Source organism: Lepisma saccharinum, chromosome 12 (genome assembly GCF_977018435.1).
Source record: "Lepisma saccharinum chromosome 12, izLepSacc3.1, whole genome shotgun sequence".
NCBI lineage: Eukaryota > Metazoa > Arthropoda > Insecta > Zygentoma > Lepismatidae > Lepisma > Lepisma saccharinum.
In genome coordinates this window covers 71,126,269-71,142,169 of record NC_139240.1, presented here as the reverse complement: position 1 = coordinate 71,142,169, position 15,901 = coordinate 71,126,269, and the positions used below count along the sequence as shown (strand labels likewise).

At 38.7% G+C, this 15,901-nt stretch overlaps 1 protein-coding gene across 1 annotated transcript in view; it reads left to right on the top strand.

The window, feature by feature from the left end:
• The window catches only part of LOC145996540 (cytoplasmic dynein 2 intermediate chain 2-like), a 51,877-nt gene that overhangs the window by 11,051 nt on the left and 24,925 nt on the right, over positions 1 to 15,901 (top strand). Inside the window, exons 4-7 of the mRNA XM_083133041.1 lie at positions 2,654 to 2,778; positions 4,651 to 4,763; positions 9,950 to 10,166; positions 12,006 to 12,184. Of these exons, the coding sequence (XP_082989167.1) occupies positions 2,654 to 2,778; positions 4,651 to 4,763; positions 9,950 to 10,166; positions 12,006 to 12,184 (634 nt within the window). The remainder of the gene's footprint in view (positions 1 to 2,653; positions 2,779 to 4,650; positions 4,764 to 9,949; positions 10,167 to 12,005; positions 12,185 to 15,901) is intronic.

Here is a 15,901-nt window from a genome sequence, read left to right as displayed (position 1 = left end):
TCATAAATTCTGTTACAAAGTTAATAATGAACTACAGGCACAGTGAGCAAGCTAATGTATTAATATTTGGATGTTACAAAGGTAACAGGTCTTGCCAACACTGAACACCAATCACTGTTCAAACTGGCCACCTCTGGCCTTCACATAGGCCCGAAGTCTCTGAGGCCAGTCATCGATCGCAGCATGCACGGTTGAGGGGAAAGTCCGCCACTGCCTTCACAAGAGAACGCTTGAGACTAGCAAGGTTTGGATGCCTCTTTCTACAGACCATGCCCTCCAAAACGGACCACAACCTCTAGTCCAGTGGGCTGAGGTCGGGGCTGCTGGAGGGCCAATCAGTCGGAGCAATGAAATCGGGCACATTCCTCTGAAGCCACTCCTGTATGGTCTTTGCCTTGTGGGCCGGTGCTGAGTTCTGCTGGAAGCTCCACGGCTCATTGTTGAACATTGTGCGGGTCAACGATTTCACAAGTGGCTCCAACACTGTCACTTGGTACACTTTTGAAGATGTTTTCACACAATGTTCACAGAAGTGGAGGTCAGTTGTGTCATCGTACGAAACCCCCCACCGAACCATCACTGAGGCGGGATGATGGCCTCTGAGGATCCGTGTCGTGTTTTCACGAGCTTCCTGGGATGTCAAGGCATAAACACGGTCATTTTGACGATTGTAAGACTCTTCAATGTTGAAGATTTTTTTTGTCCCTAAAACGAATCCTCCTGTGGCCACCATTTGCGTAATGCTGAAGGAATCTTTTTGTTTTCTGCTCCCTCTGGACCTTAAGCTGTGGAGTGAGGAAGTGACCAGTACTTCGCCGATAAGCGCAGAGTCTTAGGTCACTTTGGACACACGTGTCATCAACATTTTCGAAATGTTCAACTCTCAAGCCATCAATGCTTGTTTCCTGACAGGATCTCGTCAAATCCGCACTGCCACTGCTTTCAAGAGCTTCTGGCTGCAAGGTCTACCTTTCCTGGGGCAGTCCTCAATTGTCCCTGTGTCACAGTATCTGTTGATGGTCCTATGCATGAACATCCTGTTGATATTCAGGTTTTTCAGGGTGTTGAAAATGTCCGATGGTGATTTGCTAAGTTTGTGCAGTGTGATTACTGCCACAAGGTTCTCGTATACACCCCACTCCATTTGACTCACAGTGAAATTCACCTTTCCGCTACCACAGCCAAACACAATGATACTGGGTTGTTTGATCCAACATTGCGGGGTTACCTTGCCAACCAGTGTTGCCACCCCTGTCTAAACTTTGTAACAGAATTTATGATATGACTAGGTACATTTGTTCTTAAGAAGGTGTCCACATGTGAAACATTTTTTTAAAAAAACACTAAGTTGCTGAACCAAGGCAGTTTACAAGACCCTGATACAGGGTCGAAACGTTACCTGTTAATGTTTTTATCTTAATGAACTACCTTGGTCAGCAACTTAGTGTTTTTAAATATGGAAACAAGGTTTAATTACATTACAATTTTTTTTTTTTGTTTGAAATTACTTTTTCCCATCAAGAGAAGGGGGCAAATAGCCATACTGATGATACACATATTAAACAAGAATTATCATTCTTTTTGTTGCAAATAACCTTGTGATAGAAAAAAACATAGATTGGCCAAAAAAGTGCATGTAACATAAACCAGAATTTACAAATGTTTCATTTTAGCACACGTAAAAGTATAGTTTATTTTTTTGCAAAATTTGAATGTACGTCCCTAATCACACATATTCTTCAACCAGTAGCTGGCCCCCATGGCGTAGTGGATAGCACAGCATGCTATGAAGCCAATTGTCCTGGGTTCGAATCATCGGTGTTCTTTGAGAGTCTCTCTCATCCTCATCTTTGCAATTAGCCACAAATGGCAGAAAAGCGAAGTAAAATAAATGAAATCAATTTATCAGTGTATAATTTTATCATTGTTTCAAAATTGCCTGTACTATAAAATTTATGCATTAACAATAACTCGTGGCGCTACAGCCCTTCTGACTGCCAGCCTCACCCCCATGTGCCTCAGCAGGGATGAGCAATCATCGAACCAGTTGCAGAGTGATTTGTGGTCAACATGATGAGCCCCCAGTCATTGTTGAAGGTTTCCCTGACCGGCTTAAAGGCTACTCATTCGTAGCTTCCCAATTTCCTCACGATGGTGGGTGGACACTGGTCCCATACACAGGCCGAAATGTCGGTAGAAAAGTCTTTATGCTTCACCCCAGAAAACTCAAACCAGCGGATCCTGTAGCCTGATACCTTAGACAGCACAGCCATGGTGTGGGACTTTTATGCATTAAAGATATGTTAAATAATAGTTGTTTATTTCATTTATTTATTTATTGAACAAAGTGTTGCAAATACAGCATTTGTCATTTTACATTGAAATGTACTAGCAATAGAAGAAATAACAACAAAGAATTACAATTTAAATTAAAATTACATGCCATATAGTGACTTATTTATTTTTACACAACAACAGTTTAAAACATACTTGATTTTCAAAAATGTCTATTTGGCTTGTTAAACTGTCGTATTACTGGTAAGTCTGTGAAACAGGTGTCACTGGATGAATAATGAAACGTAAACAAATACAAAATAACTTTTCCTTGCCCTGCGTTTAGATAGCTGTGTAACTATTTTTCTGTAACTTGCAGGAGTGGAGAGTGTCGGGAGCAGCCTGGAGCTGCACTGGGGCGGTTGTGATGCTTGGCTACTCTCACACCAAACATGAGAACTGGTGTGATCACCAAGGTGTCCTGAATCTGTGGAATGTGAACAGGTACTGTGTTAAGACATGCATCTTTATTCAGTGTGTGAGGTCCAAAAGTAGAATTACGACTATTTGATTGATTGACTTTATGCTGTGAGTGTAAGTGGGTGTTTCAGTTGATATCTATGAATTTGTGGACCAAATTTGTCATTGGTCAATCTCTTGTCATTAACATTAAGCCTTTTTGGATGTAAACCTGTGTTAGGGCAGTCATTTCATAGAGTTAACAGCCTCTGTGAGGGTCATATCACTGTGCATGTGAAATTTGTCGATGAATCTGTGCAAATCTAGACTTCTAAAGTCAAAATGCTTTGTCAAACTATGTAGATTTGTTACATGTAAATCAACAATTTGAACATGTGTATTCCAACCAATTCCTAAGTATCATGTAAGCCCAAGTTGAAATATCATTAACTTCAATAAATGTTGTACACAGTGGCGTGCCCAGGATTTTCGAAAGGGAGGGGTTACGTACACTATTTTCCGTAATCATCCCTCATTTTGCCATTTTTTCCTACATTTGACTTTCTTTTTTTAGGAATACTAGGCTAAAGGGGGGGGGGGGTTGTAACCCCCACCAACCCCCCCTTGGGCACGCTACTGGTTGTACATGAAGAGTTAAGGAATCTTACTCTTAGCATTATTTTTTTTTATAAATGTAGGACTTTGTATTTATGCATGTCTGGATTATATGCATGTATAAGCTACCAACTGTTTTGAGACAGTACCATTTAAAAAAAATAGATTTCTTGTAATTTCACTGAAGAACAAATTCAGAAACAGAAGTATTGAAAAATGTTCCAAATGCCTAACATTGCACGCACCTAGAAAATGGTACGACATGGAACAAAGGGATGGAATTGGTGGTTAAGCCTAGCTTACCAAAGAGGAGGGGGTTTGTCAGGCCATCTCTATTTTCACGATTTTTCAACTCAAAATTTGTGTAAAAAATGAAGATAAATTTCATTGTTCCCTAGAGTATACCCAATATTTCCGTATCACTTGTGTTTTTCGAGACACTCATGCCAGTGAGAGGGGCCTCCCATTTGGCGCAGTGGTAACGTCATCGCTTTGTAATCAAGGAGTCCCAGGTTAGATACACGGTGGAGTCACATGACACAGTGGTTCAGATCCCACTTTAAACCATAGGTCTAGTCCTGATTAGCCTTACTGTGCATAAAGTGGACTTAAAACACTAATTCAAACAAACTCATGCCAGTGAGTTGGTTGGTAATAATGGTAATTTTTGCAATAATTAATAAACATCTATAAGCAAAGCGGCATTAATGACAAATTATTATGTTTCGAGTTTTAGTTAATGAAAAAATATGTCTGACACTCAGGTAATAATTGGTTATTATTTCTTATTAATTATGGTAATTTTAGTCATTATTAAAATTAATAAATATATATATAATCAACAAAGCAAGTAGGGATTCAATAACAAAATGGTTTAATGAATAAAAGTGTGGGCCTGTGTCCTGTATGGCATGGGTAAGCTACGGTTAAGTATTTTGAGCACCACAAACACTTGAATTCATTGGTCAATGAAACATTGTTTAAGATCGAATGAGTTACACTTCAGAATTTAAATTTCACAAAAGGCATCATCATCAAGAAAATAATGAACTGAAAGCTGGTACATTTTACAAGCTATGTAGCATTTATGAAGAATAAATTGTTCTAAAATTAATTGACTTTATCTTGAATATAAGCCGCAATCAGTTTCCATCTGATATTGCATAGAAAAATGTGCAGCCTGTGTACGGTTTTTCGTTCTATTTTGTATACATGTAATAAATTGCATTAGATATAATCTCTTTTTCAAGCTAAGGGTTTGTATTGCATTGTGTTTGACTATAATACCTATGTCCTCTTTAGGAAAGACTTCTCTCCAACCGTCCCAACTCAACAGCTGAAAGTGAATGCTTGCATAACCTGTGTTGCTGCACATCCATATGAGCCATATATTGTTGCTGCTGGAACTTACAGTGGTAGGTATACTGTTGTAATTTATGATATGCAATAATTACAGGGTGTTTCAATTCAAATGCCACGATTTTAATTTTGTCAGCAGCACTCGTAAGTACAGGGGTCGCTTGGAAAGTAAAGAACGTTTTGCCATAGAAAGATAACTACAGTGAAGCATAGTACTCATGTTTTCCGCGAAGCTGTTCTTATATTTTTTTGTGGTCACCAAAATAATAGATCAAACTAAACACAACTTCGCAGAACACATGAGCAATTATTCACTACCGCATCTCTCGTTTCCAAAAATATGAATAGAAAGATATTTAGCAGAAACAGACTATACATCTTTTGCCACACAGTTTACCTAACTTCTCCACGCAGCCAGCCTCCATTGCAAACTGGTTGGCACAGCACGGTATGATGCCAAGGGTCCCAGGTTCGAATCCCAGCCTGGGCATGGGTGTTCTTTGTTACTGTACCTTCATCAATTTCATAATACCATCGCTTATCCTCATCTTAGCGATTAACCCAAAGTGGCAGAAATGTGAAGTAAAATAAATCAAATCATTCAATCAATACCAGTGTAACTATCCCCTCCTCGTACCAATTGGCCACTTGGTGATTCAACCAGTCCATGACAGCATCCTGTAGTTCCTCTTATCACTTGCAAAGTGTTTACCAGCGAGGTGCTCCTTCATCTTCTGAAAAAGGATAAAACTTCAAAGTTGCATTGATTCTCTTGAATGATACGGTGCACCTTTTGTTTCAGGGTATCTGTGATGAGAGAGGTCTGATCGCTTTGCATCGTGAATATCTGGTCGTCCATTCTTAAACATTATGCACCATTTCCAGAGACTTTCCACATTCATAACTCCTTTGCCATAGATTGCAACAAGTCTTCGATGAAAGTTTTTCACCTGCAAAAATTAATCGTGCCATGTACCTTATGGTCGGCGGGATTTTGCAATCTGCACGTTCATTGTTAGAGCTCGTTATACTCACTACGTGAACCACCAGGCAAGTACTTACACCACACGAAACACAGTCAACAAATGACCGGCTGCAACGAAACAGTTGCACGGTCCATATACGCTACTGTCCGAATGACCCATGTAATATATATGAAAAAACTTTGCTCACAGAAATTCAATGTTATTTTTGGGCAACTGTAATGTTTACGACTATATTGATTACTCACAAGCCTTTCAGGCAGCAAACTGATCGTCACTTTTGGCCGATACTTTCGGCCACTAATTTCGACCGTCACTTTGGCCTGTTATTTTCAGCCACTAATTTCGACAGTCACTTTTGGCCGTTACTTTTGGTCACTAATTTCGACCCATACTTTTTGCCGTTACTTTTGACCATTCCTTTCGGTCGTTAACTTTGGTAACTAATTTCGACCATCACTTTTGGCCGATACTTTCTGCCATTAATTTCGAACATCACTTTTGGCTGTTACTTTTCACCGTTCTTCTCGGTCATTACTTTTGGCTGTTACTTTCGGCCACTAATTTTACTTTCTGTCACTAATTTTGGCCGTTACTTTCGACCATTAATTTTGATCGTCACTTTTGGCAGTTACTTTCGGCCACTAATGTCAATTTTCACTTTTGGCCGTTACTTTTGGTCACTAATTTCGACCGTTACTTTTGAAGGTTCCTTTTGGTCGTTAATTTCTGCCACTAATTTCGACCATCACTTTTGGCCATTACTTTCTGCTACTAATTTTGACCGTTACTTTCAACCATGAATTTCGACCGTCGCTTTTGGCCATTAGTTTCGACAGTCACTTTTGGCTGTTACTTTTCACCATTCTTCTCAGTCGTTACTTTTGGCTGTTACTTTCGGCCTCTAATTTTGACCATCACCTTTGGCCATTAGTTTCGACAGTCGCTTTTGGCTGTTACTTTTCACCATTCTTCTCAGTCGTTACTTTTGGCTGTTACTTTTGGCCACTAATTTGGACCATCACTTTTGGCCATTATTTTCTGCCACTAATTATGACCATCACTTTCGACCGTTAATTTTGATTGTCACTTTTGGCCGTTACTTTCTGCCACTAATTTCAATTGTCACTTTTGGCTGTTACTTTCGGCCACTAATTTTGACCGTCACTTTCGGCCATTAATTTCGACAGTCACTTTTGGCCGTTATTTTCTGCCACTAGCTTCAACAGTCACTTTTGGCCATTACTTTCGGCTACTACAATGTATAGTTTCTGATAAATTCTTCCTAAATGTTGCCGATATCAGTGCTTGAAAATTGTATTAACACTATTATGTCTTGTTTCTATGTTTAGTAAAACACTGAAAGAGCTGACCAAGGCAGAATTTATTGCAAAATAACACAATATAAACATGATGTTTCAACCTTTAGCAAGGTCTTTCTCAGACTCTGAACCAAATTTTTAAAATAATAATAATAATAATTTGGTTTAAAGTCTGAGGAAGACCTCGCTGTAAGGTTGAAACATCATGTTTATATTGTGTTATTTTGCAATAAATACTGCCTTGATCAGCTATTTCAGTGTTTTAATTCAAAGTTATTTAAAGTATTGATTATTAACTTCCCAAATATCAAATCCCAATGCAGTGTGGCAATTTTATAATTAAAAAATAAAATTTCATCTAGAATAATAATATAACAGACTGATTATTTTACAGTCAAGTTGCTATATTACAACAATGCAACATTGACAAAATACATTTTCACATGTAAGCCTCTCTTTCCCGAGCCGATTTTGAGCAAAATGCAGAGTTTCAATTAAATGAGTGTAGATCGGAGGCTAATTGCCCTAGAGAGATGAGTGATATACCGTTGTACGCGGAATGAACCAGAGATTCAGACTATATGAATTTTTTGCAAATTCGGCGTATATGTGGCAGGGGGGAGGGGCTAACTCTGAAAATTCCAAAATTTCGGGGAAAAAATTTTTGTTCCCCCAACCTCCCCTCAAGCAAAAAGTACATGACACTGTCGACATGCACATGGAAATGATCGCTAACATGTAAGGAACACAAAAATATTTGCATTATTATCTTATGACCAATGTAACTTGAGTTATACTCCCAAAAGGAATTGTCGGCACACCACTGATTCAAGCTTCAAAATGCAGCGGTACCTTGAAATAACTTTAGCTCAGAGACTATTTGCCCTGGAGATATGAACGATATACCGTTGTAGGCAGAATGAATCACAGATTCAGACGATATATAATTTATGCACATTCGGCGCACATTTGGAAGGGGAAAGGGGAAATCCCCTGAATTTTTTATTTTTAAAATGGGGTTTCTCCCCCCCCCCCGCCCCCTGAAAAAAAGGATATGAAAAGTTCAAAATGCACATACAAATTATCGCTGACATGTAAGGAACACAAAACTATTTGCATTATTATCATATGACCAATGTAACTTGAGTTGTACCCCCAAAAGGAATGGTCGGCATGCCACTGATTCAAGCTTCAAAATGCAGCGGTACCTTGAAATGACTTTAGCTCAGAGACTATTTGCCCTGGAGATATGAACGATATACCGTTGTATTCAGAAGATATATAATTTATGCACATTCGGCGTATATATGGAGGGGGAAAGGGGGTAAATCCCCTGAAAATACTTTTTTAAAAAATGGGGTTTCTCCCCCCCCCCCGCCCCCCGAAGAAAAGGATATGAAAAGTTCAAAATGCACGTAGAAATTATCGCTGACATGTAAGGAACACAAAAATATTTGCATTATTATCATATGACCAATGTAACTTGAGTTGTACCCCCAAAAGGAATGGTCGCCACGCCACTGATTCAAGCTTCAAAATGCAGAGTTACATTGAAATGACTATAGCTCAGAAACTAAATGCCCTAGAGATATAAAAGATATACCATTGTACGCAGAATGAATCACAGATTCAGATGATATATAATTTATGCACATTTGGCGTACATATGGAGGGGGAAAGGGGGGAAATACCCTCAAAAATACTTTTCTTTAAAAAAATGGTGTTTCCCCTGGAAAAATATATCAAAATGCAAAATTTATGCAAATTTGGCGTATATATGGAGGGGGAAGGGAGAAAAACCCCAAAAATTATTTTAAAAAATTGTCACCACCCAAAAAATGTCCTTGCACTTGGGCACAAAACAACACCTTCGCACAACATTCATGGACGAAAATCTACAACGTAGTGAAAAATGAGCGCCCGATTCTTGCAGCTGCTTGAAATTCTATTTTTAGACAATGCTGGGTAACCCCTGTTGCCACTTGTGGACACTTGTGCTAAAAAAAAAACAAAGGTTTCCTTCAGCGCGCTTCGAAATTCCATTCTCACAACGCAGATTCAACAACCAGTCTTCCCCCTCCCCCTCCCCCACCCCCTGCTTGTGCCCTCACGGAAAACTTTCATTTTTACATCGGATACTGATAAACAGGCTTCCTTCAAATGCACTTAGCAGGAGGGAGTGAAAAGCATTGCTTTAGAACAACAAAGCTGGTCTTCCTTTGTCGGCAAAAATTTGACATTGAAAAGAGCCGCAGAAGAGAAGTACTTTTTCCCGCCTTTTCCCCTCCCTTTTCATGAAGACAAAAAAAATGCAAAAAACCATTTCTGTTAAATACATGTGTTAGGAACAATATAAAAAAATAAAATCGAAATTCTAGCCAAAAATAGAAAAGTTATAACGTAAAAACTACGACCTTGACATCGTCTCGATCGAGATGCTTGGGACAGTGAGGGTTACATTTGGGTATCTTAGTTCGAGACGCTTGGGCGGCAAAAGGTTAATCAAACTAAAAATATATGTCTGATGAAGGGAGTGTGTGTTCTCCTGAAATGTCACAACAACAAAAAATTGTGTTTTTATGCATTGTAACAATTGTAGACTACAAGAGAAATAATTCTACACTGCAAGCAATATGTACATGCAAGAAAATTAACTTACCAGTTATAAGCATCAATTTATCAGAGTTTTTGCTTTAAAATATTCAAGAATTACATAATAATATAAAATAATTAATGAAAGCATGGAATTTTGCTGAATTTCCAGCATTTTTGCAGACCCTGGTAAGTAAAATCCAATTTATACTTTCCCATACTAATGGGCGAAAAACCTAAAATTGGCCACCATCTCTGCCAGACTCCTTGCTTGTCCTTTTGTTTAAAATTCCATGTGTACTGCACTATGTATAGAATGAATGACAATCAAGTTTTCTCCTGCAGGTGAACTTGTAGTGTGGAACCTTCAGTGGGACAACGATCCTGTCATTGCCTCCTCGTCTTCGGTGTCAAAAGGACACCAAGAGCCCATCACTCATGTGCAATGGGTCCGTGACCCCGATGTTCACCAGCAGATGCCTCTCTTGGTTTCTTCTGGCCTCGACGGAAAGATAATCACCTGGAGAGCCACTTCTCATGGGGACCTTAAGTTGATTGATTGGTATGTATTTGGATTTTTTCTTCTTCTTTTAGCATCTTTGATTATACAGGGTGTCTGAATTGAAACACCCTAGTGGCAACTGTCTGTAACTCCACATGTATTGGTGCATCCAAATGAATTATACATCAATGAATGTACATAGTCATAAAGTTTCTGTGAGCAAAGTAGTAGTAAATACATTTAGTACATATCTACGTACATGCCACGAGTTGCATGGAGGATGTCCAGCCGATACTTGCTTTCCCACCAGGTTGACTGTAGCATGTGTGGTGTGACTGTCCCAATGGCAACTGTAACTTTCACGAAACTGTTCCATAGTGTCGCTTTGATTGATTGATTAATTTGCTTTATTTTACTTCACTTTTTATTCCACTTTTGGCTAATTTGCGAAGATGGAGATGAGTGATGACATGATAAAATTGATTTGATTGATTGACTGATTTGGTGTTTTAAGTCCACTTTATGAACAGTAAGGCTAATCGAGACTGGGACTACAGTTTAAAGTGGGATCCGAACCACTATGTGCCTCCAACGGGTATCAAACCTGGGACCCCTTGATTACAAGGCGACGACTCTACCACTGCACCATCAGGGATGATAAAATTGATGACTGGACACTTACAAACATCCATCCCTAGGCTGGGATTTGAACCTGGAACCCCTGGCTAGTGTCACTTTGGTTGAATACACCATGTCCCTGACATACCCCAACAGCATTGGTTGCTAACTAGAGATATAAAGACAAATTGTTTCTTCAAATTCTTTCACCACCTGGAATAAATAAATAAGTAAATAAGAAAAAAAATGTTACCTTCCTTTCTTGTAACTATTTCACAGTTATACTACCATCTACTATCTAGCATACAAAGCAAATGGTCTCATATATGTTCATTGTAAAAATTTCAAATTATGGCATTCCAATCCGGATACCCTGTATGTGTGAATATGTACCGCTTAGACCATAGAATTTGTACCACTAATACTATAGAATTTGTACACATAGTCAGTATTGTAGGCTAATCAGGCATGATATGACCCTAAATGATTGATTGTTTGAATTGTTGTTTAAGTACACTTTATGCACAGTGTTTATAGTGGACCTACAGTTTAAAGAAATACAGTATCTCTGGGGTTTACCCAGCCTCAAATCAATGGGTACCTGTGGGAAACCCTGCAGGGTAAAGGCAGCCGAAGCATAGTAGTGATCACATCACCTCCAAAGTAGCTGAAATCAAGAATGTGTGAGGCACTAACCCCACATCCCCTAAAAGTGCCTTCATGGCACGGTGCTATATGCACAGGGAACTTTACCTTACCTTAACTGTTTTTTTGGACCTGATGTTTAGTGCCAAACATTCCACAAAAAAAGGAATAATTCGTTCACCTTGTTAATTAATGTGTGCCACAAGGCGATGGCAATGAATTGTATCTTGGGAAAATTAACTACGAATTTAGAAATTTATTTTACAGGGGGTACGTGAATTATAACTTTGTAGCCATAAAAACTAACAAAAATGACACAATTTTGCACATGAGAAGAGTTCTTATTAAAGGTTGGCATATCCACTTTTTGTAGATGCAGAACTTTTTCAAGCTTACACCAAGATAAGCGCACACACAACGCACAACCAAATTGTTCATTCCTCAGAACTGTAGAGTGAATAGCCATGTGAGGTTGTGTTTGTGCTTATCTTGCTGTAAGCTTGAAAAAGCTCTGAGGGAACCAGGACGAAATTACACATGAGACTATTTATAGAAATATCAGATAATATTAGCATGAATTCAACCAGATTCATTTACATAAAAATAAGTATTGTTTTGAGTCTATATTAATTTCAGTTTTATAATTTTAATGGAGCATTTACCTCATACGATCCACTTACGGTCCTCCAAAACTGATGGAGAACTAGGAGTCTCATGCTTCAGCTTCACCCCCAATGACCCTGCCACTTTCATTGCTGGGGTTGAAGGAGGGGTGCCTTTCCAGTGCTCCCTGCTTTCTCAGAAGAGCTCTACTCGTAAGTATCTTTTTTTAATTAAGAACGACATAATGTTGGATCTTAAATAGTAGAGGATTGAACACCAATGCATAAGTGTACTTTTTGAGGTCCGGCGTTGGCAAGGTAATTTACTCGTTACGTTTTATATGTAAGTTACGCATAATTTATTAGTAATTTACTTCACATAGAAAACTATTCTTTTACACAGATGCAAGAAACTAATTTCCTTTAGTAATAAAAACTACTTTAATTATATTACATTTTAAACTTTAATTTTCTTACATATTTCAGCGCAAAATCATTATTTTTTGAAGATTGTTTATACAACCACCCTCACTTAACAGATTTTTAACAATAGAAATGTTTTTTCACATATTTGTAAAAATTTAGAAACCTGTTGATATATACATCTTGCACTAGTACTTGTATTTATAACATAGCATAACAATTGACAACAATTTATTTTGATTGTATTCCAGAGTTTTAGTAACAGCTTCAATTTCCTTTTTCATACATATATATATACAGTGGTGTGTCCAGGATTTTCGAAAGGGAGGGGTTAAGTTTTTTTTTTTTTGGTAGTCAGCCAATCTTTTCCTACCTTTAACGTTCTTTTTTCTTTTGGAATAATGGGCCAATGGGGTGGGCATGACACTGTATATAACTGAAAAGAAAACACGTTTGATTGTTAATTGTTATACGTTATACTGAAAAAGAAACTGCTGATTGAAGAGAGCATTTAACTACTTATTTTAAAATTAGCCGATTTTGCTTCCAACACTAAAAAAAAAAAAGTCGTTATTTTCATTTTCACTGAAAGAAATTGTTACACTTTAAATGTTTACATATAAGAACATGTACAAATTTCGAAGGAAAGTTTTTTATAGCCCTTTTTTTTTCTGCCACCTCCAACTGCCATACATAACAATAACCTTTGCAAAATAATATGTTTTCTTTTAATTTTCTCGTTTGATTCTAGTTTTTTACATACTTTACATTTTATACGTTTTTTACACGTATTTGCACAATTGTTGAGGTTGATAATGTATTAATTTGATGTGTAGACCTAGTGTAGTATGCTGGTGAGAGTGATGAATAGAATCAGGTTTTACACTTCACCCCCTTGCACCAATAGGCAGAAATGTTGCTTTGGTGAGCAGGCCTTAGTATTCATAAGTTTAGAAGTGTTGTGGAAAAATGATTGTAATTTCCTCTGTATGTGTGTATAGTGTTAAAAAATGAATGTAAGATGTGTTTGATTTTAGTCAGGTAGAAATTGTATTGGATAAGCAGTGTTCTGTTGAGGAATCAAAACATTTGCTATGATTTTCTTAAAACTTAGCTCAGAATAAAGCTAAGTTATAATTCTGACAGGATGTAGAAGGAGACTTAATGCACTATCCCTTTACTGTTTATCCTTTACAGTAATCCTGCAGACCTAATAATTTGAGCCACATATTTATGATGAATAAAAGATCAAGATTTCAATACACATATTTCGGGATCAAAAGCGGTATATGAGATGGCATTTTGGTGTTAAAATGGTGAATAAAATCTAAATTTGATATAAAAACTATACCTATTACACAAAATTAACATTTCACATCTAATAGTACCTTTGTATAGTTTTCAGAGTATTAAGTTTATTCCTGTGTAAAGGGGTCAATTTTTGCTACTCAAATATTCACAGCAGAATTAATCAGTTTTCTGAGAATTGCATAATTCTCAGGATAATTCAGACATCAGAGGGTAAATAAACCCTAAATGTCATGTTTAAGAGTTTATTTCACATTTTGCAGTTCATTTCATGACTAAACTTACTTAATATTTAATTTAAAAATATACTTTTAATAGTTTATATTTCTTCCACTTGCTTACCCTAGCATCGCCTACCCAATATAAAGGCAAGAGCAGGGCTAGCAGCTCAGTTTGACTCTGTCTGCGAACGAGAGAAGTAGGGCTCTGTCTACGGGCAAGAGGTAAACTCCTCCTAACAGGAGAGAGAAAAATATATCCTACTCCACCTTCTGGTGAGAGAAATTTACTCCACTTTAGTGTGAGAGGATCCACTCCACTTTTGGGTGAGAGAAACCCAATCTGCTTTCGGGCAAGAGATATTTAGGTAACCAAACATTTTTCTTTCATAAAACCCCGTCATCTCGACGTTGGGAAATTCGCTTCTTAGAATCTATTCCTTCGTTTTTGGCCTGTTACTCCTACATGGAAACAAAAAGCCATTGCCAAGGTTACATTAATCTTTCTCTTTTAGATACTTTGTTTATAAACCCTTTGTGATTGTTTTCTAACAAGAGTTCTAGGTATCGTATACAAAGTTGTATGGGTTTACCTGTTCCCTTTTCTTAAAGGGTTAAATGTTTTATAGTTCAACTACAAAAGTCGTAACTATATAGAGAGGGCCAAATATATATATATATATATATACACACACACACACACACACACACACACACATATACATACATACATACATACACATACAGGAATAGGGTTAGAAATGGTGCCAGAAGGGCGGATAAATACAAATAATGAAGGAGACAGTAAACACTTACCACACGAATAGAAATAATTCAATATTTCGCGATCCGAGTCGCATTTTCAAGAAGGTAGATAAAAGATCGATGACACTTTGAGTAGAGGCACAGAATACTGACCGTAGCGTCTCTACGGTCAGTGTTGCCAGAAACAGTTGAAAGGAAACACGAAATACTTTAGCCAGTGTTTACTGTAAGGTGGGTGGGTAGTTTCGGGGAGGAGAGGAAGGAGTTACTGGTTGGCTAGGTTGAGTCCGGGGGGTATAGTGGCGTGCATGCCTGCTATATAGGCCCTTTCCCATCGCCTGCGGAAAGATGTGTCAGAGCGGGGGGGTAAAAGGTGGATGATGGCAACACGGAAGCAGTTATTGAAGGTGGTGTTATGGCTGTTGGTGTGGATGGCAACTGTGAAATCGGAGTTTTGGGTGGAGGAACGGTGATTATTTATCCTTAGATTCAAGGGGGTGGAGGTTTCGCCTAGGTTTGGTTTGATTTGGTGTTTTAAGTCCACTTTATGCACATTAAGGCTAATCAGGACTGGACCTACAGTTTAAAGTGGGATCCGAACCACTTGTGCCTCCACCGGGTATCGAACCTGGGACCGCCTAGGTAGAAGTTGCCGCAGATTTGACAGATGAGGGTGTAAATTAGGTTGGATGAGTGGCAGGTGCCCTTAGGGTGAAGGGTGAACTCACCTGCCGCTGTAGGGATCAGGAGGGTGGGGGAGGTGATGAGTATGGGGCAGGTCTTGCATCTGGGTTTGTTGCACCTGTGGGCTGGGGGAAGGGGTGCAGAAGGGGTGGGGGTGTTTCGGACCAAGATGTTTTGGAGGTTGGGGGGGCGACGGAAGACGACCCTAGGTTTTTCCCGAAAGATGTCTCTGGTCTCGGGATCACTGTGCAGGATGGGGAGGAGGGAGTGGAGGGTATGTCTGATTTTCGTAATGTGAGGGTGGTATTGGGTGATCAGAGTTGGAGGGTTGGTTTTGGGTTGTTTGGTGCGGTTGTGGGAGTTAGCTCTAGTGATTTGTTTGTTGATGAGGGTGGAGGGGTAGCCACGGTTGGTTAGGGCTTGGTGCAGGCGTAGGTTGTAGTTTTGGCGGGATGAGGGGGATGAGTTGAGGCGCTGGCCTCTGAGGGCAAGGGAAAATGGGATGGCTTTTTTGGTGTGGTAGGGGTGTGAG